The sequence below is a fragment of the Suncus etruscus genome, chromosome 1, assembly GCF_024139225.1.
Source record: "Suncus etruscus isolate mSunEtr1 chromosome 1, mSunEtr1.pri.cur, whole genome shotgun sequence".
Classification (NCBI taxonomy): domain Eukaryota; kingdom Metazoa; phylum Chordata; class Mammalia; order Eulipotyphla; family Soricidae; genus Suncus; species Suncus etruscus.
Window position 1 is genome coordinate 156,559,455 of NC_064848.1, and position 23,212 is coordinate 156,582,666.

Sequence of the window (23,212 nt, forward strand, 5' to 3'; positions counted from 1 at the left end):
AAAAAAATGCTCATATATGCATTTATACCTCTGACTAAATTATCTATTTAGGAAGCCATCTTTGCTGGAAGGACACTCTACATAGGTTATTGAAATATATAAATAGGAGCTTTCTTTATTAAGTGCCAGAGATAGCCCAAATTGTTGAACACAAGCTTTGTACATAGAAGACCCTGGGAGTGTCCTCAGAGCACTTAGGTGTGGTCCAAAAAGAAAAAAAGGCGGAGGGGGGGGACATTTTCTCTATTAAAAGAACAGTTTTTAGGAGCTAGAATAATAGTGTAGTAAGTAGGCCATTTGCCTTGCAGCCAGCTGATCCAGATTCTTAATTTTGTGTGTTCTCAAGGGCTATTCAGTCCTGGGGTCTGCTTCCAGTGATACTCTACGACTATGCTGTGCTAGGGATTGAACCTGAGCCTCCTGCATACAAAGTATTTGCCCTAGGTTGTTGAGCTATCTCTTTGGCCTTGGGTTCTGCATTGATGTGATAGAAGTCAGTCCATGGGGTCTCTATGGAGCCTTTCCCAATAACTGCTTCTTCAGAAAGATGGCACAGTTTCTGGAATGTCAACAGTGTACTGAGCATGGTCTTTCTTCACACAGTTTACTCAGCAAAGAGCAGTTTATATATTTTTAGCCTACTGTTTTTAACCTTCTAGATAGATTGATCTGTAGATTTTTATTTTTATAGTGAAGTAAAATATTTTTAAAAAGTTATTTAGAGAACTGTGAGGGAAGAGAAAGATACATGTGGAAGAGAGAACACAGACACAAAAAGCCAAGTGCATGTCTCAGTTTGAGAAGTGGGCCAATCTTTACTGTGGAGAATGAGCTCTGCATGCCTTTTCAAACTGCTTTCTAGTAAGGCTTTCTTCTCTCAAATTGCTGCCTGGGTAAGAGTCTGTTGCTACAGCCTTCGTTGTCAAGGTCTAAGACAGGACAGCCTTGGGCTTTTTATAGTCTTTTTCATGTTTTTCTTTGTTTCTTTTTTTGGCCACAACCAGCAGCACCCAGGAGTTACTCTTGGCTCTGCACTCAGAAATCACTCCTGGCATGGAGGATTATATGGGATGATGGGACTTGAACCCAGGTCCGTCCCAGGTTGGTTGCATGCAAGGCAAATGCCTACCACTGTGCTATCTCTCCTGTCCCATTTTTTTCTTTTCTTTTCTTTTTTTTTTTTTGGTTTTTGGGCCACACCCGGCGGCACTCAGGGGTTATTCCTGGTTCTAAACTCAGAAATCGCTCCTGGCAGGCTCGGGGGACCATATGGAATGCGGGGATTTGAACCACTGTCCTGAAAGCAAGGCAAGCACCCTACCTTCATGCTATCTCTTCGGGCCCCATATTTTTCATTTTATAATGATTTTATGGCTTTATATCACAAGAAAGATTATTATGGTTTTGCACAGATCACATATCTTTTCCATATAAGTTGAAATGTCTTTTTCATGTGTCTTAGGAACTTGTATACTTTTTTTATTCATATGTGATCTATATCATGTTCTTATCATGACCTTTAGATTGTTTTGAAGTTTAATCTGCTATACATTTTATGTTGAGTTAAAATTTTGGAAAGCAGCACAGAATTAAAAGTTAACTTAGAATTGAGCTGCCATATTAGAAATTCTACTTTTTGGTGGGGGAGCACACCCGGTGACGCTCAGGGTTAACTCCTGGCTATGTGCTCAGAAATCGTTCCTGGCTTGGGGGACCCTATTGGACGCCAGGGGATCGAACCTCGGTTCGTCCTAGATTAGCTTGTGCAAGGCAAATACTGTACCACTTGCACCACCGCTCTGGCCCCTAGAAATTCTACTTTTTAGCATCTACTACTCCCAGGACTTAAAAACATTCTTTCAAAAGAACATATGCACACCATTATTCATTGCTGCAGTGGAATTAACCTAGGTATTCAACGACAGATAATGGATTGTAAAGATTGTCATACACAATTGATTACTATGCAACTGCAAGGAACAATGAAATCAAGCTATTTGCTGCAACCTGTTTGTAGCTGGAAGTTATCTTATGTTGAGTGAAGTAGTTCAGAAGGAGAAAGACATGGGGCCGGAGAGATAGCATGGAGGTCGGGCGTTTACCTTTCATGCAGAAGAATGGTGGTTCGAATCCCGGCATCCCATATGGTCCCCGAGTCTGCCAGGAGCGATTTCTGAGTAGAGAGCCAGGAGTAATCCCTGTCGGGTGTGACCCAAAAAAAAAAAAAAAAAAAAGGAGAAATGCTGGATGATCTCTTATCTGTAGTATATAGAATAACTGGATGGGAACTGGACTGTAGGGGTGCTGTCTAGATCCCAGATCCCAGATCTCAGTTCTGCCTTGATCCCAAAGCTTTGGGAGAAGGGGAAAGAATTCAGAGCAGAAGGAAGATGATGAGAAAGGGAAGTAATAGGGGAATAGGAGTTGAGAATTTAGTTATATTAGTGATATGATGTGGAAGAGTATATCCAAAGCACAGATTCAGAACACTGAAAACATGAAATTAAAGCTGCAACCACTGAACTTGTCAAGGTGTGGTATGCTGGGAATGTGGTGATGGCTGGTGAGGGTGGCTGAAGTATGGGAACATTGGTGGAGGGACATTGACACTGGTCGTGGGATTGGTATTGAAAATATTATATGCCTGGGGCTGTAGCAATAGCACAGTGATAGGGCATTTACCTTACATGAAGCCTACCCAGGACGGACCCCAGTTTGATCCCCGGCATCCTATCTGGTCTCCTGAGCTTGCCAACAGCGATTTCTGAGCCCAGAGCCAGGTGGATGTGGCCCAAAGACCAAAAAAAGAAAAAAGAAAAAAGACCCCCCCCCGGTTCTTTAATTAAATACAATTTATTAAATAACAATAGTGTGCTGGCTATTTTAGTTTATTTTCCTATATTTGTTCAGTTATTAGGAAAATCTACAAGTAAAATTGTCATTGAGAGTTATAATCTGACTTGCTGTTCAAGTCCATGTTTTCCCTTGAATACATACTTCCCATCATGTCTAAGTATATTTCAGTAAAAAACTATCCAGTATCTCTCACACACATACATACATACATACATACACCCGTCAGCGCTCTTGGCAGGCTCGGGGGACTATATGGGTTGCCGAGATTCGAACCACTGTCCTCTGCATGCAAGGCAAACGCCCTACTCCATGCTATCTCTCCAGTCCTTCCTTGCTTCCTCCCTCCTTCCATCCCTCCCTCGTTCCTTCCTTTCTTTTTCTCTTTTTCTCTTTCCCTCCCTCCCTCCCTCCCCTCCTCCCTCCCTCCTCCCTCCCTCCTTCCCTCCCTCCTTCCCGGCAGGCTCAGGGGATCATATGGAATGCTGGGATTCTTTCTGCATGAAAGGCAAACGCCCTACCTCCATGCTATCTCTCTGGCCCTTTATACAAAATGCTTCACAGATTTGCATGTGAACCTTGCGCTGGGGGCATGCTAATCTCTGTTTAGTTCCAATTTTAGTATACGTGCTGCCAAAGTGAGCACACAAATTATATTCTTTGTGAAGTCTGAAAGTCAAATCTTTGTCTGAAAGACAAACTTATTGGTAAGATTTATTAACAATTTTTATTTATCTTTGTGGTTTATTATATCCATTGCCCTTTTTTCCTTCAGATTTCATCTTAGTTTAGAATATTTTCCCCTGACTTTTTTGTCTTATTTTAGGATGAGAAAGAGAAAGAGAGCGAGAGAGAGGGAGAGAATGGGAAGGAGAGAGGGGAGAGGGAGGGATTTGCTATCTCTCCAGCTCTCTATTGCTTTGTAATACAATTTAAAATTGGGAAAGTGAAGCCTCCCATATTTTTTTTCTAAGAATTGCTCTAGCTACTGTGTATGTCTATTGTTCCAAATGAATTTCAGGAGTGTTTGATTGACTTTTTTGAAGAATGTCATGAGTATCCTTAGAGGAATTGCATTAAACTTGTACAAAGCTTTGGGGAATATTGCCATTTTTTTTTGGGGGGGGGGGTCACAACCGGCAGTGCTCAGGGGTTACTCCTGGCTGTCTGCTCAGAAATAGCTCCTGGCAGGCACAGGGGACCATATGGGACACCGGGATTCGAACCAACCACCTTTGGTCCTGGATCAGCTGCTTGCAAGGCAAACGCTGCTGTGCTATCGGGTCCAAGTATTGCCATTTTAATGATGTTAATCCTCCCAATCCATGAACAGCTATGTGTCACCATTTTCCTGTGTCCTCTTTTATTTCTTAAAGCAGGGTTTTGTAGTTTTCTTTGTATAGGTTCTTCACCTCTTAGTAAGTTGATTGCAAGGTATTTGAGTTTATGTGGCACTAATGTGAAAGGGATTGTTTTTTTATTTTGTTTTGGTTTGTTTGTTTATTTGTTTGTTTTGGTTTTTGGGTCACACCCAGCAGTGTTTAGGGTATACTACTCCTGGCTTCATGCTCAGAAATTGCTCCTGGCAGGCACGGGGACTATATGGGACGCTGGGATTTGAACCGATGACCTTCTGCATGAAAGGCAAACACCTTACCTCCATGATATCTCTCCAGCCCCAGGGGATTGTTTTTTAATGACCATTTCTTCTCTATCATTATTGGTGTATAGAAAACCGTTGTTAATTTTGTAACTTGCCACTTTGCTATATGAATCTATTATTTTTAGAAGCTTTATGGTAGAATCTTTAGGGTTTTCTAAATATTGTAGCATGTCTTCTACAAACAGTAAGAACTTGATTCTTCCTTACCTATTTGGATGCCCTTGATATCTTTTCTTGCCTGATCGCTATGGCAAGTACTTCCAGCACTATGTTAAATAGGAGTGGTGAGTAGGGGCAGCCTTGTCATGTACCAGAAATTAGAGGAAAGGCTTTTAGTTTATCTCCATTGAGAACAATATTTGCCATTGGCTTGTGGTAGATGGCCTTGACTAAATTGAGAAAAGTTTCTTCCATTTCCATCTTGTTGAGAGTTTTTATCATGAATGGGTCGGTGTTGGACCTTATTGAATGTTTTCTCTTCATCTATTACTATGATCATATGGCTTTTATTTTTCCTCTTGTTGATATGGTCTATTTTTTTCTTTCTTTTTTTTTTTTTTGATATGGTCTATTATGTTGTTTGATTTACATATGTTAAACCATCCTTACATTTCTGGAATGAAAACTACTTGATCATGGTGTATGACCTTGATGACATGTTGGATCCTATTTGTCAGGATTTTGTTGAGGATTTATGCATCTGTGTTCATCAGGGGTTTTGATATGTGGTTTTCTTTTCTTTTTTTTTTTTTTGGTTTTTGGGTCATACCCGGCAGTGCTCAGGGGTTATTCCTGGCTCCAGGCTCAGAAATTGGTCCTGGCAGGCACGGGGGACCATATGGGTCGCCGGGATTCGAACCGATGACCTCCTGCATGAAAGGCAAACGCTTTACCTCCATGCTATCTCTCCGGCCCCGGTTTTCTTTTTTTTTACAGCATTTCTGATTTTGGTATCAAGGTGATGTTAGCTTCATAAAAATTATTTGGGAGTGTTTCTGTTTCTTCAATTTTCTGAAAGAGTTGAAAAGAATTGGTAGTAATTTCTCTTGAAAAGTTTGAAAGAATTCATTAGTGAATCCATTTGGACCTGGGCTTTTGTTTTGGGGAAGATTTTTGATTACCTTTTTTTTTTTTTTGTTTTTTGTTTTTTGGATTTTGGGCCACATCTGGCGACGCTCAGGGTTACTCTTGACTCTGGGCTTGGAAATTGCTCATGGCAGGCACAGGGGACCATATGGGATGCCGGGATTCGAACCAACGTCTGTCCTGGGTGAGCCACTTGCAAGGCCTTACTGCTGTGCTATCTCTCTGGCTCTTTGATTACCATTTTAATTATGCTGGATCATCCTGGTTCAATCGTGGAAAATTATAGGAGTCCAAGAATTTATCCATTACTTCCAGGTTCTCATGTTTTGTGGCATAGATTTTCTCAAAGTACTCTGATTATTCTTTGACTCTTTGTAGTTTCTGTAGTGATCTCCCCTTTTCATTTCTGATTCAGTTTTTTAAGTTCCTCTCTTTGTGGGTTTTGCTAGTGGTTTATCAATCTTGTTTATTTTTTTTAAAAATACCAACTTTTGTTTTCATTGATCTTGCAGATTGTTTTTTGGATTTCCACTTTATTGATTTCTGCTCTAAGCTTTGTTATTTCCTCTGCCTACCTATTTTTGGTTTCTTTTGTTGATCATTTTCTAATTTAATAAGGTGTGTCATTTTTTGTCTGTTTACATTCTTTGAGGACTTTTCCCATTTTCTGATTACTTGTTTTGATGCTCTTTTTTAGCCTCTTTGTTGTATGGAGTTTTTATGCATATCATCTTCTAGCTCACTGATTCTGTCTTCTGCTGCTGTTACTATATTTGATCTATTGGAGAGGCTTTCCAGTGAGGGTTTCACATTGTCTATCAAGTTTTTCAATCCTGTTAGTTTAGGTTTTCTGATTTTTTTTGTTTGTTTGTTTTTGGGCCACATCCGGTGACCCTCAGGGGTTACTCCTGGCTATACGCTCAGAAGTCGATCCTGGCTTGGGGGACCATATGGGACGCTGGGGGATCAAACCTTGGTTCGTTCTAGGCTAGCACTGGCAAGGCAGACACCTTACCTCTAGCGCCACCGCGCCGGCCCAGGTTTTCTGATTTCTATCTTCATATCTTCATAATTCTTATTTGTTGTTTGTTCAGCTCGATTCATGCTTTCTTTGAGTTTTATGAGGATCCTCCATATTTCTTCTCTAAACTGCTTATCTGAGAAGTTAAATAGGTGTTTGGTGGCACTTCTCCGATCATCAAAGTTTCCATCTTCATCTCTCAGCATGGTGTTGGCTTGTGTTGTTTCCCCATTTTCAAGCTTGTAGTGTCGTGTTTTCTGTGTGTTGTGCTGGGGTTTATTGGCTAGGAGATGGACACAGATGGGAAGTGGAACAGTTTTGCTTCTCTGGCTCTTCCCACCTCTGAAAAAGTACCCTTAGGGATTGATCTGGTCAGGGTAGTTCAAGTTCCAGCCCACAGCAGAGAAAAGGCATTTTATAGTGTCTTTGGAGTGCCAAACCACACAGCAGGAATCGGTTGCAAAACTTGTTAATACTATTCTGTAGTCAGGTCTTTCACAGACTACTTAAATCACCTTTTTTTGGGTTGGGGGGTGCTTGGGGTTAATCTAAGTTGTACTCAGGAGGCCTGGAAGGGAACAATGCCAGAGATTCAATGCAAGGATCCAAGGATATTCTACTGCCAGAGCCCTGCAGAGCCAAGGTTACCAAAGCCACCCTGGTGGTGCTTGGTTCCTCCAAGACTATACCTTGTATACTCAGAGACCTTGTGGTTCTGGGCATCAAACTGGGGTCAGTTACAGGATTGCAATATTTCACTGAGTTATTATACTTTGCCGTATTTTTTGTTTTGTTTTGTTTTTCTGTTTTTGGTTTTTGGGTCACAACCGGGAGCACTCAAGGGTTACTCCTGGTTTCAGGCTCAGAAATCGCTCCTGGCAGGCTCAGGAGACCATATGGGATGCTAGGATTCAAACCACCGTCCTTCTGCATGCAAGGCAGACGCCTTACCTCCATGCTATCTTTCTGGCCCCTACTTTAGCATATTATATTATACTGTAGCATATCATTTTATTAACCTCAAATTTTAGGGATCCTCGAGAAGTCTTAAATCATCCTAAGTTTCTCTGCTTTCTTTCATCAGATGCTAACCCTGAAGTGACAATGACAATGCTTCGTTGGATCTATACAGATGAGTTGGAGTTTAGAGAAGATGACGTGTTCCTGACTGAGTTGATGAAACTAGCTAATCGTTTTCAGCTACAGCTCCTTAGGGAGAGGCAAGTCACAGCAGATATAGTCAAGCACCTCAGATGGTGGTGGTTGAGCTTTAATTATTCCAAGCTCTGGGAAAACAGCTTCTTCTGCTAATGTAAATAATTTTCGGAAGGTGTTCTTTTAAAGGTGATAGTGGGGAGAGAATTTGGCTTCCTTTGTTTCGTTTTATCTTGTAAGTTTAATTTTGCCACAGCTTTTAGGTATTTTCTTTTCTTACACTGGTGTATTTATTACCTAAATTTATATTGTATTTTCTCTTCTGCTTTCCAAAATTGGACAGAAAGCTGCTAGGCAAAATGCCTAATGAGGACTTAACCTGTTTTTTTAGAGAGCTGAAGGAGATGCAACTTCCTAGAGCTCTAGAGCTACTTGGCTGTTTTCATTGTTAGACTATTTCCCATGGGTTGTTGGCCCATTATAATTGCCCCTAATGTGTCAGACACAGTTTCTCCTGTTTCTTTGTTTTGGGGCCACACCCAGGAGTGCATAGGGCTTAGTTTTGGCTTCATGCTCAGGTATTAATCCTGGTGGTGCTCTGGGAACCTTGTTGGGTATTGGAAATTGGATCCAAATTGGCCATTTGCAGAGCAAGCACCCTACCTGCAATACTATTTCTCCAGCCTGTGTAATTATTCTTATTTATAAATTTGAGGGCTTGAATATATATATATATATATATTTTTTTTTTCTTTTTTGTTGTTGTTGTTGTTTTGGGGCCACACCCGGCAGTGCTCAGGGGTTACTCCTGGCTTATCTGCTCAGAAATAGCTCCTGGCAGGCACGGGGGACCATATGGGACACCGGGATTCGAACCAACCACCTTAGGTCCTGGATCGGCTGCTTGCAAGGCAAACACCGCTGTGCTATCTCTCCGGGCCCGAGAATCTTTATTTATTTATTTTTTTGTTTTGTTTTGTTTTGGTTTTGGTTTTTTGGTCACACCCGGCAGTGCTCAGGGGCTACTTCTGGCTGTCTGCTCAGAAATAGCTCCTGGCAGGCACGGGGGACCATATGGGACACCGGGATTCGAACCAACCACCTTTGGTCCTGGATTGGCTGCTTGCAAGGCTGTAAACACCGCTGTGCTCTCTCTCCGGGCCCGAGAATCTTTATTTTTAAGCAAGCTTACATGTTCTTTAGTTATAATCATATCAATTACTATTTAAAAGTTACCAAAATGAAAGGAGAGTGTAATTTTCAAGCTTTCAGCACTTGTTTTTAAAAATGTTTTGGGGCTGGAGTGATAGCACAGCAGATAGGATGTTTGCCTAATGAAACAAGTTTTGCAATTGTTTATATATATACTCCCAAGATCATATTGTCTGTCTATATATAGATACATACACATACATTATATATTCCCAAGATCATATTGTATGTTAGTATGTTAGAATGGTAAGTCTAAAGATTGTTGTCGGGGCCGGAGAGATAGCATGGAGGTAAGGCGTTTGCCTTTCATGCAGGAGGTCATCGGTTCGAATCCCGGCGCCCCGTATGGTCCCCTGTGCCTGCCAGGAGCAATTTCTGAGCCTGGAGCCAGGAATAACCCCTGAGCACTGCCAGGTGTGACCCAAAAAAAAAAAAAAAATAAAATAAAGATTGTTGTCACTGCAGACATGGTAAAAGTTTCATGTATATGAAAATACTTTTTTTCCTGGAGTATTCTTTTTTGTTTTGTTTTGATTTTGGTTTTTGGGTCACACCGGGTGGCACTCAGAGGCTATTCCTGTCTCTGCACTCAGAAATCACTCCTGGCAGGCACAGTGGACCATATGGGATGCCGGGATTTGAACCACCATCCATCCTGGATCGGCTGCTTTGCTATCTCTCCGGCCCCTCCTGGAGTATTCTTTATTTCCCACATAAAATCAGAATAATTTGGTCAGACATTGCTGTCTTCTAGTTTGAATTTGGAAAAACTAGTGGTACTGCAGAGGCTATTAGCATTGTTAACATTAATATCTCAGGTGCGGAGTGGTGGTGCAAGCGGTAGGGCATTTGCCTTGCACGCACTAACTAGGACTGACCGCTGTTCGATCCCCTGGTGTCCCATATGGTCGCCTGAGCCTGTCAGGAGCAATTTCTGAGCGCATAGCCAGGAGTAACCCTGAATGTCACTGGGTGTGGCCCCCCCAAAATTTAATATCTCAGTTGATATTGTTAATTACTGTGTTAGTAATTAGATACTGTTGCTTTTAGGTCCTGAGGAAATGAATCTTTAGAGCTTCAAGCTATGTAACTTAAAAATGAAGTATGGGCAGAGCAATAGTATAGTAGGTGGGGAGTTTGCCTTATACCTAGCCAACCTAGGATTCATACTTTGCACCCTTTAGGTTCTTCCAAGCCTACCAGGAGTGATTCCTGAATGCCGAGTCAGGAGTAACCCTTGAGTGTTGCCCAATGTGCTCTCCCCCGAAAATTAAGTACTTATTACCAGGTAGATAACTTATTGGACTTGAAGATCATGGGAGGAGCTGGATATAGTTCAGCTCTGAGCTCTGTTGGAGCAAACAGAAAAGTATTTAGACATGGTCTAAAGCAAACAGGAAAGTATTTAGAATGGTCTTAGAATATTATAACGTGCCTATATTGACCACTAGATGGAGAAATTACTCCATGATGATTCTTGCACCTAGTTTAAGATGTCATTTGTGAAGGTTTTGAGATTTGCTCTTCATTCTTCAGATATTTGTCTTTCTTTCACTATATCCCACTCCATAATATTTTCTCCTTTTCTGTTATCAAAAGTGATATGGGGCTGGATCGGTGGTGCTAGAGGTAAGGCGTCTGCCTTGCAAGCACTAGCCTAGGACGGGCCACGGTTCTATTTTCTGGTGTCTCGTATGGTCCCCCCAAGCCAGGAGCGATTTCTGAGCACATAGCCAGGAGTAACTTCTGAGCGTCAATGGGTGTGGCCCAAAGAACAAACAAACAAACAAAAAAGTGATATGCTGGTAAAATTCAGGAGTTATTCACTATGCAGTTATTCTTTTTTTTTGGGGGGGGGGGCACACCCATTTGATGCTCAGGGGTTACTCCTAGCTAAGCGCTCAGAAATTGCCCCTGGCTTGGGGGGGACCATATGGGATGCGGGGGGATCGAACCGTTGTCCTTCCTTGGCTAGCGCTTGCAAGGCAGGCACCTTACCTCTAGCGCCACCTCACCGGCCCCACTTTTTTTGGGCAGGGGGCATTCTTTTTTTTTTTGGTGGGCCATATCTGGTGATCTGATGTCACTCAGGGATTACTCCTGGTTATGTGCTCAGAAATTGCTCCTGGCTTGGGGACCATATGGGACACCACGGGATCAAACCGCGGTCAGTCCTAGGTTAGTGCATGCAAGCCAAACGCCCTACCACTTGCACCACCGATCTATCTCTAGCAGTTATTAATAATAGTTCTAAGACCCATGTGGGCTTTTTCCCATCTGGAGAAGCAAGTGGGTTTTTTTTGTTTTGTTTTGTTTGTTTTTTTTTTGTTTTTTTGGGCCACACCCGGTGGTGCACAGGGGTTACTCCTGGCTGTCTGCTCAGAAATAGCTCCTGGCAGGCACAGGGGACCATATGGGACACCGGGATTCGAACCAACCACCTTTGGTCCTGGATCGGCTGCTTGCAAGGCAAACACCGCTGTGCTATCTCTCCGGGCCCGGGTGTTTTTTTTTTTTTTTTTTTCTTGAACTTGCATCTTGCCCTAGTTTCCTGCTTCTCTTCATCCTTATATAAAAATACAACTATTTTTTTTTTTTTTTTTGGTTTTTGGGCCACACCCAGTAACGCTCAGGGGTTACTCCTGGCTATGTGCTCAGAAGTTGCTCCTGGCTTGGGGGACCATATGGGACACCGGGGGATCGAACCGCGGTCCGTCCAAAGGCTAGCGCACGCAAGGCAGGCACCTTACCTCTAGCACCACCGCCCGGCCCCAAAATACAACTATTTTACTTCACTAAGTGAAAGCCAGGACTGGAGAGATAGTACAGAAAACAGGGCAATATACAGACCTGTATATAGGTTCTATCCCCAGCACCCTACATAGTTTCCCTGAGCCTTACCAGGAATGATTCCTGAGTACAGAGCCAGGATTCAACCCTGACTAGTGGTCAAAATATAAACCATTTGTATTAGCACTTTTATGCTGAGTTATCATCTGGAATTTTCTTTTTGCTTTTTTCCTAGTAAAGGAATTTCAGACTAGAGAAATAGAAGTATAGGAGAACTTCAAACTTAGAACCATACCTATTATTATAATAAAGTCCCTCTTTGTTGTTGTTTGCTTGTTTGGGCTACACCTGGCAGTGCTTAGGGCTTACTACTGGCTCTGTGCTCCGGAATCTTTCCATTGTTCAATGAGTACCCTATGCAATGCTGGGTTTTAAACGCAAGTTGTCCACTTCCAAAGGCATGCTTCCTACCCAGTACACTGCATCTCTGGTCCCTAGAGTAAATATTTTGGGTGGTTGGGAGACCATGCCCTGTGATGCTCAGTGGTTACTCCTGGCTCTGTGCTCAGGAATTAGTATTGGTAGGCTCGATGAATCATACAGGATGCCAGGGGTCAAACATGGGTTGGCTCTGTACAAGGAAAATACCTGCTGTACTGCTTGTTTTTCAGCGGGCTTCTGCCTTTCTTTGGACCTCAGAGATATTATAGTGGATAGTATTTTTGTCTTGCATGTGGGCAGTATGGGTTTGATTTCCACCACCATAATAATCCCCAGGCACTGCTAGAATAATCCCTGAGACCAGAAGTAGGGGTAAACCCTGAAAACCACTTGGTATAACACCCCTTCCTCCCATCCCCTACACAAATCACTCAGAACCTTAAGGCTTTTGAATATGGTTCAGATAGCAGAGTACATGCTTTCCACATTCCAGGCCCTGGGTTAAAATCATCTTGTCTCAGGGAGGTAGGTCTGAGAGCTAGTGTATGTGCTTTGTATGTTGGAGGCCCGGGTTTATGCCCCACCACACGAGTCCCTTGAGTACTACCAAAAGTAGCTCCTATTTACACTTGTCCACCCCCCAAAAAATGTTACAGAATCCTATATACCATACAGTTCACATTTTAAGAAAATGTTGAAGGATGGGCCGGAGTGATAGTATAATGGTAGGGCATTTGACTTGCACGTGGCTGACCCAGAACAGATCTGGGTTCTATCCCTGGCATCCCATATGGTCCCTTGAGCCTGCCAGGAGAGATTTCTGAGCACAGAGCCACTGGGTGTGGCCCAAAAACCGAAAAGAAAGAAAAAGTTGAAGGAGGTGTTAATTTATTAAGGCATTCCTAGAGCCTTTTATTTCTAAGCCATACTTATTACATAGTAAGAGTTGTACTTTAGTAGCCACTACTGTTGTGTTTCATACAATTAAATAATAAAGTACTGAATTGTGTATTGGTCAACCTTCTTTTGATTAATTTCAAGACAGTAGAAGGGTTATACTTAACATGCTTATTTTCATATTATTTTGATTCTGATCAGAATAAGCAATATAGGGGCCGGGAAGGTGGTGCTAGAGGTAAGGTGTCTGCCTTGCAAGCGCTAGCGTAGGATGGACCACGGTTCGATCCCCCGGCGTCCCATATGGTCCCCCCCAAGCCAGGGGCGAGTTCTGAGCGCATAGCCAGGAGTAACCCCTGAGTGTCAAATGGGTGTGGCCCAAAAACCAAAAAAAAAAAAAAGAAAAAGAAAAAAAAAGAATAAGCAATATAATTAAATGCTTGTTAATATGTTTAAAATATGATAGCTTGCTATAATTTATTCATAACTATTTGGTTTGCCTTTGCTATTATTAGCCATACTATGTACTGCATAGTAGTCAGTGCACAGAATTTGGGCTTGATTTGTTTATTAATGTATTTTTCCTAATCATGCTGTTTATCATTAATATTATTTTTAGATGTGAGAAGGGTGTAATGTCCCTTGTAAATGTCAGAAACTGTATCCGCTTCTATCAGACTGCAGAGGAACTGAATGCCAGCACACTGATGAACTACTGTGCAGAAATTATTGCCAGTCATTGGGTGAGTGAGTATGAAGCATCAACAGAGTTGGATGTCACAGATATGGTTCAGCCAGAATAGGGAGAAATAGATCTGCAATAACAGAGATCAGGTGTGACTCAATGGAGTGAATTGAGGATTCTTTATTATGATTATAAAGAAATTATGATTAATTCTTTTTGTTTGTTTGTTTTTTTGGTTTTTGGTTTTTGGATCACACCCAGCAGCGCTCAGGGGTTACTCCTGGCTCTACTCTCAGAAATCGCCCCCAGCAGGCTCGGGGGATCATATGGGATGCCGGGATTCAAACCACCGTGCTTCTGCAAGCAAGGCAAATGCCCTATCTCCATGCTATCTCTCTGGCCCCAATTAATTTTTAATAAGGAATTCTTTTTTTTTTTTTTGGTTTTTTTGGGCCACACCTGTTTGATGCTCAGGGGTTACTCCTGGCTAAGCGCTCAGAAATTGCCCCTGGCTTGCAGGGGGAGTCCCCATATGGGACGCTTTGGGATCGAACCGTGGTCCTTCCTTGGCTAGCACTTGCAAGGCAGACAGACACCTTACCTTAGGCCACCTTGCCGGCCCCAAATAAGGAATTTTTTTTTTTTTTTTTTTTTGGTTTTTTTTTTTGGGCCACACCCTGTGAGGCTCAGGGGTTACTCCTGGCTATGCGCTCAGAAGTTGCTCCTGGCTTCTTGGGGGACCATATGGGATGCCGGGGGATCGAACCGCGGTCCGTCCTAGGTTAGCACAGGCAAGGCAGGCACCTTACCTCCAGCGCCACCGCCCGGCCCCAAATAAGGAATTCTTAATAAGGAATTATGATTATTTTATTTGCCATCTTAGAAGATTGAAGTGAGGAAAGAATTCTGTTCTCAGGTGGAGTGTTCCTCATCCCAGTTTACCTTTTCCAATTTGGCTTTATTCATGATCACTTCAGCAGTACATACACCAGTATGACTTTATTCACTAATGTGAACTTGGACACGTTATTTAACCTTTTACTTTTTTTGTGTCTGCAATATGAAGATAATAATAGTCTCTGCCTCCGAGAATTTTAGTAGAGATTAAGTGAGTTGGAAAATGTTAAGACCTTTAAGTTGAGACTGACATATTTTTAATGCCTACTAAATGTCAGCTGTTTTTCTTATATTCAATCTGTTTGCTTTTCACTGTTATTTTAATCCTTAGGATGACTTACGAAAGGAGGACTTCAGCAGCATGAGTGCTCAGTTGTTATACAAAATGATCAAATCCAAGACTGAGTACCCATTACATAAAGCTATCAAGGTGGAAAGAGAAGATGTAGTCTTCCTTTACCTGATTGAAATGGATTCACAGGTACCATGACTGGTTTTTCTACATTTTATACCTTTGCAAAAATATGAAATGTATACTTTACTCACTTGTTTCGTTTTGTTTTTGTTTTTGGTCCACACCCAGTGATGCACAGGAGTTACTCCTGGCTCTGTGCTCAGAAATCACCCCTGGCAGGCAAGGAGGGACCATATGTGATGCGGGGATTTTAACCACCGTCTGTCCTGCATTGGTTGCGTGCAAGGCAAATGCCCTACAACTGTGCTATTGCTTTGGCCCCTCCTTATATTCTTCTAAAGTATTATTAGCACTATTGTTAGTGTATACATTTCCAAAAAATGGTGGGCTTTTTCTGTCATGCTCCTTTAAATTTTTACTACTTTTGCCTGTTGTCCAAAATCACATCTATGTTTTTATGTACTTATTACCACATTACCCAGTTTCCATGATCAAACATCTATTTTAGTGTTTTTCTGATACTGTAGATCATCAGTTGTGTGAGACAAAAAATTTTATTTTTATCTTTGGTTTCTTTGTTTTGTTTTGGGGCCACACTTAACTGTGTTTAGGGTTTGCTTCTGACTCTCTGCTTCTGGATTATTTACTCCTGGTGGGGCTTAGGATATCATATGGTGTGTTGGGTATTAAGCCCAGGTAGGCTGCATGTATGGCTATTACCCTACCCACTATACAATCTCTCCAGTCGCTAAAATTTTGTTACCTTATAATTTCGTAGGTTAAAAGTCTTATAGACATCCTCATCTTTTAAATTTTATTTGTTTATTCTTTGATTTTTGGGTCACATCCAGTGATGTTCATGGGTTATTCCTGGCTCTGTACTTAGGAATCACTTGTGGGGATTCTTTGTTTTTTGGTTTGTTTGTTTTGTTTTGATTTCATTTTTGGGTCACACCCAGTGGCGCTCAGGGTTACTCCTGGGGCTGTGCTCAGAAATCGCTCTTGGCAGGCTCGGGGGACCATATGGGATGTCAGGAATTGAACCAGAGTCCATCCATGGTTGGCTGCGTGCAAGGCAAATGCCTTACCACTGAGCATCTCTTTGGCCCCTTGTGGTGATTCTTGTTTACTGTGTGGGAGATCACTTTCTTGGGGGATCATATGGGGCACCAGGGATCAAACTTGGGTCAGCCACGTACAAGGCAAGTATCTTATGTTTGTTTACCTGCTGTGCTATTTCTTTGGTCACAAGTTGTCCCCACCTAAAAAAAATAAGAGACTACAATCAATGGGGAAATGTTATACAGGAAGCTTCCTATCACACTGCCCTAGAAGAAATAATTGCTTTTAACATTATAGAAAGAGGAAGTATAGTATGTTACATCCTTGTAATTAGTATGTGGGAATGGCAGTGAATTACTTTGAGGAATTTGTAGTTAAGTCTTAGTCTCCTGATATTAGCTATTTTCCATTGGGCTCTTTGAACTTATGCCCGACACAAGTTCTAATAGCACATGTGTTTGCATTTGCTCTTTGGTTTTGCTGTTGTTATGATGTTTGTCTGTGTACTCTGGTAGTGCTGGGGCTATCAGGGCTACATTGAGTAGTGTACAAGAAGATGTTTGTTATTATGTGCTGACCATTTCTAACAAGTGTTCAGCTCTTTCAGCTGTTTGCCTAGCCCTACCTCTTGGTTCTTGATTGTTTTCCTTGGTATTTTGTCAGTTCTGTGTAATTCTCTACATTCTCAAGAAACAAGTAATAGCCCCTGAGCACTATTGTTATATCCCCAAGCCCCTACCCTCAACAAAAAAGAGTGATGGCAGCTAAGGGTTAAAGGGAGAAAATAAAAATGAAAGTCAGTTCTTTTTCTTTTTTAACTGAGTACTCATTTACAATTTTCTTTTTTGGTGCAGCTCCCTGAGAAGCTGAATGAAGTGGATCATAATGGAGATCTTGCCTTAGATCTAGCTCTTTCTCGAAGACTAGAAAGCATTGCCTCTACACTAGTTAGTCACAAGGCTGATGTGGACATGGTAGATAAGAACGGTTGGAGCTTATTACATAAAGGAATCCAAAGAGGTAAGAAGTTTGTTTGTTTAGAAGTTTGTTTTATATTTTCTTCTGTTCATCATTTTACTTTTTATCTAAGTAAAAAAGAAATTGTCAGGTGAGCTTGGGGCTACATGTGTTCAGTCAGGGCTTACTCCTGGCTCAGGAATCACTCTGGGTACTCAGAGGACTGTGGTGCCAATGCTCAAACACATATTAAACACTTACAAGGCAAGCACCCTATGGCCTTGTCTTATTTTTTTTTTTAAGATTCTCTGACAATATTCAGAATTCTCTAAGACTTTGTATTTGTACTCATAGTTTTACAATTCATAATTTGTATTCATAGTTTATATGAATGAGAATTTCTGAACAGTGTGTCAGAGGAATTACTGGCTCTGCCTCACTTCTGCATAGTGTAAACTGGGTCTTCCAGTTAGACATTATTATACTGTTATCTGTTCTATACTTTTGCCATTCATAAGTTGCTCCTACTTGGGGGAGAATATAAGGTCCCATTGCAGCTTTGCCCAACCTTTCTGGGAAAGGTTTGAACATAAATATCCTTCTAACCTATGTGTTAAAGTGTTAAGCTTGTTGGCTGATGAAGAGGAAAATTTTGTTCATCATTGGGAAGGAAATCCCTAGAGTATATTGGTGTCAAGAGCAGAAACATTTTTCCCAAGCACCACTTTGCAATGTGCAAAGCCATTGGGCGCTTAATGCTGGGTATGTGTTCATGTGGGAAAAGTTTCCACCACATAGGGAATTGAATTATTCTTTCCTATACTATTTAGTGTCTGTGATGTTTATTTTGGAAACAATTGTTACTAAAACACAATCTTAGGATTATGTTTTCTTTCCTCTCTTAGGGGAGTAGTTGATTTCTTATGTTTGATTGAATAAACATCGTTGTTACTAAATATTTTGATTGATTGCCTTAGTATACAGGAAGTGGTGAGGAATTTTGATAGATTATCATATTTACTGACACTTTACTCTTTGACTCTTGAATTAATCAGATTGCCTTCAAGCCTAATGGAATACAGTGTAGGTGTTATTAACTTCATTATTAAATATGCTAACTTTGGAGAATATGGCCTAGTAGAGTGGACAAGCACTGGCATTGGGGTTCATTTTGTCCTTTTTGTTTTATTTTATTTAAATCTTGGCTAATTCAAGTATTCTGTGGCCTTGAATCAGTTACTAATCTTTCTACCTCTCCACTTCTTCATCTGTAAAGATAATCTCATTTTGTCTTATTAAGAGAAAAGTACCATGGGGCCAGAGTGATAGCACAGCGGGGTTATGGCTTGCCTTGCATGCAGCCGACCTAGGTTTCTATACTCAGCAAGTATTATGGTCCCCCAAGCCTGCCAGAAGTATTTCTGAGTGCAAAGTCTGAGCATCATCGGAATGATGTTTTTGGAAATGGCCCCAAAACAAACACAAAAAAATAGAGAAGGGGCCGGTGAGGTGGTGCTAGAGGTAAGGGTGTCTGCCTTGCAAAGTGCTAGCCAAGGAAGTACTGCGGTTCGATCCCCTGGTGTTCCATATGGTCCCCCCATGCCAGGGGCAAATTTCTGAGCGCTAGCCAGGAGTAACAACTGAGCATCAAACAGAGTGGGCCGAAAAACCAAAAAAAAAAAAAAAAATAGAGAAGTACTAAGAGCATACCTAGTAATGGCAAATACCAACCACTAGGTAGAATCAGCCTTTGTCTTCTACCCTTGTTCCTGAGTTGTAATGCCATAACCAGTTATGGCTCCTCTAAACATTATTTTCACTGTTTAACTCCCAACTTGAGCTGTTAGTCTGTTAGACATGCTCAAGTGGTTTAATTGAGCATATATACTAAAATATAGCCAGGTGTAACTCCAAAGCACCATCTGTTGTGGCCCCCAAAACAAAGCAAATAAAAAGAATAAAAAATTTATGACTATAAATGTCTTTCTTTGTTCTCGTGAAATAAAAATCCCATACCTATAAATGTTCTTTCTTTTTTCTTTTGATGAAAATCATATTAGATTTCTAACATAAAAGAATATTAAAAATCAAGCTCTTAGCATCAGTACTTTTTTTTTTAGCATCAGTACTTTTAACATTTATTTTATTCCTCATCTACTGAAGTTATTTATTTTTCTCTGTTGTTGATTAAATCCTCAACTTCACAGGTGTGAGGCATGTGTTCTACTGCTTCTGTTGCTATGTATCCCTATCCCTGTTGTGCTCCTTTAATGTCAATAGTCTTTCTCCATAAGTTGTATACCTCCGGCATCACATTCTTTTAATATAGAATATCATCAATTTTCAATTTGTAGTACCTTCTAAAATTACTTGTGTGTTTATGTATAGGTTTGTTTTGGGGCCATACCTGATGATGCTCAGGAGTTACTCCTGCTACCTGCCTTCAGGAATTACTTTTGGCTGCTTGGGGGAATCATATTGGCCAGTTCGTTCCGGGGTGGGCCCTGTGCAATGCAAACACTGTACTACTATGCTATCTCTCCGGCCCCTGTGTATACTTTTTTTGGGAGGAGGGTCACATCCGTTGGAGCTCAGGAGTTCCTCCTGGCTCTGTGCTCAGAAGTCGTTCCTGGCAGGCTCAAGGGATCACGTGGGATTCTGGGATTCAAAATGTGGGTCCATACTATGTTGGCTGCATGCAAGACAAACAACGCCTTACCACTGCACTATTGCTACCGGCCCCAATGTATATATATTTTTTTAAAAAAAACTTTGCCACTTACTAATTAAAGTGAATCTATCCTACAAATTCCTGTGTGTGTGTGTGTTGTGTGTGTGTGTGTGTGTTGTGTGCGCACGGCCACATCCAGTGATACTAGGAGTTAGTTCTGTCTGTGCACTCAGAAATCGCTCCCTGGCTAGGGGAACCATATGGGATGCCAGGGATCAAACTGAGGTCCCATCCTGATCAGCTGCATGCAGAGCAAATGCTGTACCCGCTGCACTATTGCTCCCAGCCCTTTATTTTGGTTTTTGATTTTTGGGCCACATCTAGCAGCAATCAAGGGGTTACTCCTGGCTCTGCACTCAGAAAATCAATCCTGGCAGGCTCAGGGGACTCATATGGGATGCTGGGAATCAAACCTAGGGTCATCTGGGTTGGCCGTGTGCAAGGCCAAATGCCCTACTGCTGTGCTATCTTTCCAGCTCCCCAAAATCTATTTTTAATATTAATTACTCTATTTTTAAAGACCATATATCACATAGTAGTCATAGTTAATCATATGTCTTATTTAGGGGAGTGAAAATTATTCTCTTTCATTTATTTATTTATTTTTGTTTTGTTTTGTTTTGGGGTCACACCCGGCAGTGCTCAGGGGTTATTCCTGGCTCCAGGCTCAGAAATTGCTCCTGGCAAGCACAGGAGGACCATATGGGAAGCCGGGATTCGAACCGATGACCTTCTGCATGAAAGGCAAACACCTTACCTCCATGCTATCTCTCTGCCCCTCTTTCTTTTTTTCAATTACCTGAGCACTGACAGGTAAGAGAAAGAGATTAAGAAGGTAGGAAGAAGAGTGAAGGGGGGAAAAAGGGAAGGAGAAGGGAAGGAAAGAAGAAAGGAGAAAAAGAATGGAAAGCTTTTCTTCTTTTTTTTTTCTTGTCTTATTTTTTGGTTTTTTGGGTCACACCGGCAGCGCTCAGGGGTCACTCCTGGCTCTACACTCAGAAATCCCTCTGGCAGGCTCGGGGGATCATGTGGGATGCCGGGATTTGAACCACCATCTTTCTGCATGGAAGGCAAACGCCTTACCTCCATGCTATCTCCTCCGGTCCCCTCTTCTCTTTTTTTGTTCTTATTGGAGACCAAATTATTAAAAGGAAAAGAAAGAAGGGAGGGAGTGAAGGAAGGAAGGGAAAATTACAGGAACAAGAAAATTTGTGTAAATTATTGTATCATAATGCGGTCATTGAGTCATTGTCAGAAGGTTTAATAAGCTCTTGTTACTAGTTGATCATTTTGTTACTTCTTTTGTTTTTTGAATATTAGATGGCTTCAGATACAACACATTTCAATGGGAATGACAATTATAAAAAATTCGAGGTATATTGGCAAATGTTTCAGGAATTCCAATCACTCTACTCCAGTCTGTTTTTAGGGATCTCATTCCTTGTGGGTCTTAGGGAACCAAATGTGACACTGAGAACTGAACCCAGTTCAACTCTATTATCTCTCCGGCCCTGTTTTTCATTAGAATCTTATTTTACTGTTTTTTCTTTTAGTTTGGAATATATGCCAAACTGAAAGGTTATAAAAGTATATTTCACTTTTGTACTAACCCCTATTTTTATTATAGGTTCTCCTAGTAGTTCTAAATTTTCTTTCTTTTTCCAGAATGTAGGTAGCTATATAGCTATATATAGCTATATATGCTTTTGTTTTTTTTTTTTTTGTTTGGGGCCACCAGACCTTGTGGTACTCAGGTATTACTCTTTTTTTTTTTGTTTTGTTTTTTGTTTTTTGTTTTTGGGTCACATTCGGCGGTGCTCTGGGGTTACTTCTAGCTGTCTGCTCAGAAATAGCTCCTGGCAGGCACAGGGGACCATATGGGACACCGGGATTCGAACCAACCACCTTTGGTCCTGGATCGGCTGCTGCAAGGCAAACGCCACTGTGCTATCTCTCCGGGCCCTCAGGTATTACTCTTGATTCTGCTTGGGGAATATTCTTGATGGTGCTTGGGGTCTGTATGTGGTTCCAAAGACCAAACCCCAATTGGCTACATGCAAGCACCCTACCCATTGTACTATCATTCTGGTTCCCTCTATATATTATTTTTACATATTCTTTCCTAGGTTGATGCTCCATGGGGTTTTGCATAATACACATTGGGATCCTAACTAAGAACTGCACAGTGTACATGTATATGATAGCAACGGTCTAATCCAGCCTAGACCCTGGTAGGCATGTTTACCTCTTTAAGAGTTTTTCCTGGCCCGGAGAGATAGCACAGCGGCGTTTGCCTTGCAAGCAGCCGATCCAGGACCAAAGGTGGTTGGTTCGAATCCCGGTGTCCCATATGGTCCCCTGTGCCTGCCAGGAGCTATTTCTGAGCAGACAGCCAGGAATAATCCCTGAGCACTGCCGGGTGTGACCCAAAAAACCAAAAAAAAAAAAAAAAAGAGTTTTTCCTTGGTACTAAAACCAAAAACAAACTAACTAACCCACACACAACAATCCAAACTAAGTTGTGGTCTTTGTAATTGATGTCGATAAAAAAACAAATAGCTTTTCTCCACATTCCAACAAAAATAGGTAGCTTAAAAGTGAAATATATCACAGATACTGTTGGTTAGAGAAATCTTTGTCTCTAATTTGTTGGAATTAGAGACAGTCTATTAAAGTGGAATTAAATAGCCTCACTTAATATAAACCCACTTTTTCCCTAAACATTTCTCTATTGCTGGTTTTTAATTTTTTGAACAAAATCAAAGAGAGATACAGAGAGAGAGAGGAGAGAGAGAGAGAGAAAGAGGGAGAGAGAGAGAGAGGGAGAGGTTCATCCATATGGAATGCAGGAATATAACCCAGTTGACTGCATACAAGGCAAGTGCCCTGCTTGCTGTGCTCTCCAACCCCTCCAGTGCTGGTTTGATTAGAGCAGTGAATACAAAAATAAATAAGACATGGACCTATCACTTTCTGAGGAGCCTGTTGTGGCCTAACCATATCAAGCCAGAGCTCATATTCTTTAATAGCATGTTATTAATATTTAATATTAATTAATATTATTAATTATTTAATATTCTTGGGCCAGAGTGATAGCATAGCTATAGGGAGTTTGCCTTACGCACAGCCAACCCCAGATGGACTCCGGTTCATATAATCCCCTGAGGCTGCCAGGAGGGATATCTGAGCGCAGAGCCAGGAGTATCCCCTGAGAACTTCTGGGTGTGACCCAGAAAAACAAACAAAAAAATATTCTTTAATAGTATTCTTTAATACTCTTTAATAGTATGGTTCCTTAAGAAAGAGAAAAATGGGGGCTGGAAAGATAGCATGGAGGTAAGATGTTT

General features: G+C 41.4%; 1 protein-coding gene and 1 non-coding gene across 2 annotated transcripts in view; one reads left to right on the plus strand and one right to left on the minus strand.

Annotated features, from left to right (window-relative positions):
• ANKFY1 (ankyrin repeat and FYVE domain containing 1) overlaps nucleotides 1-23,212 on the plus strand; it is a 109,693-nt gene that overhangs the window by 27,707 nt on the left and 58,774 nt on the right. Inside the window, exons 4-7 of the mRNA XM_049782151.1 lie at nucleotides 7,708-7,843; nucleotides 13,738-13,861; nucleotides 15,032-15,181; nucleotides 17,032-17,197. Coding sequence (XP_049638108.1) covers nucleotides 7,708-7,843; nucleotides 13,738-13,861; nucleotides 15,032-15,181; nucleotides 17,032-17,197 — 576 coding nt within the window. The remainder of the gene's footprint in view (nucleotides 1-7,707; nucleotides 7,844-13,737; nucleotides 13,862-15,031; nucleotides 15,182-17,031; nucleotides 17,198-23,212) is intronic.
• Nucleotides 3,396-3,499, minus strand: LOC126029622 (U6 spliceosomal RNA). The gene has a single exon (XR_007503029.1). It is a non-coding gene; the product is annotated as a U6 spliceosomal RNA (small nuclear RNA).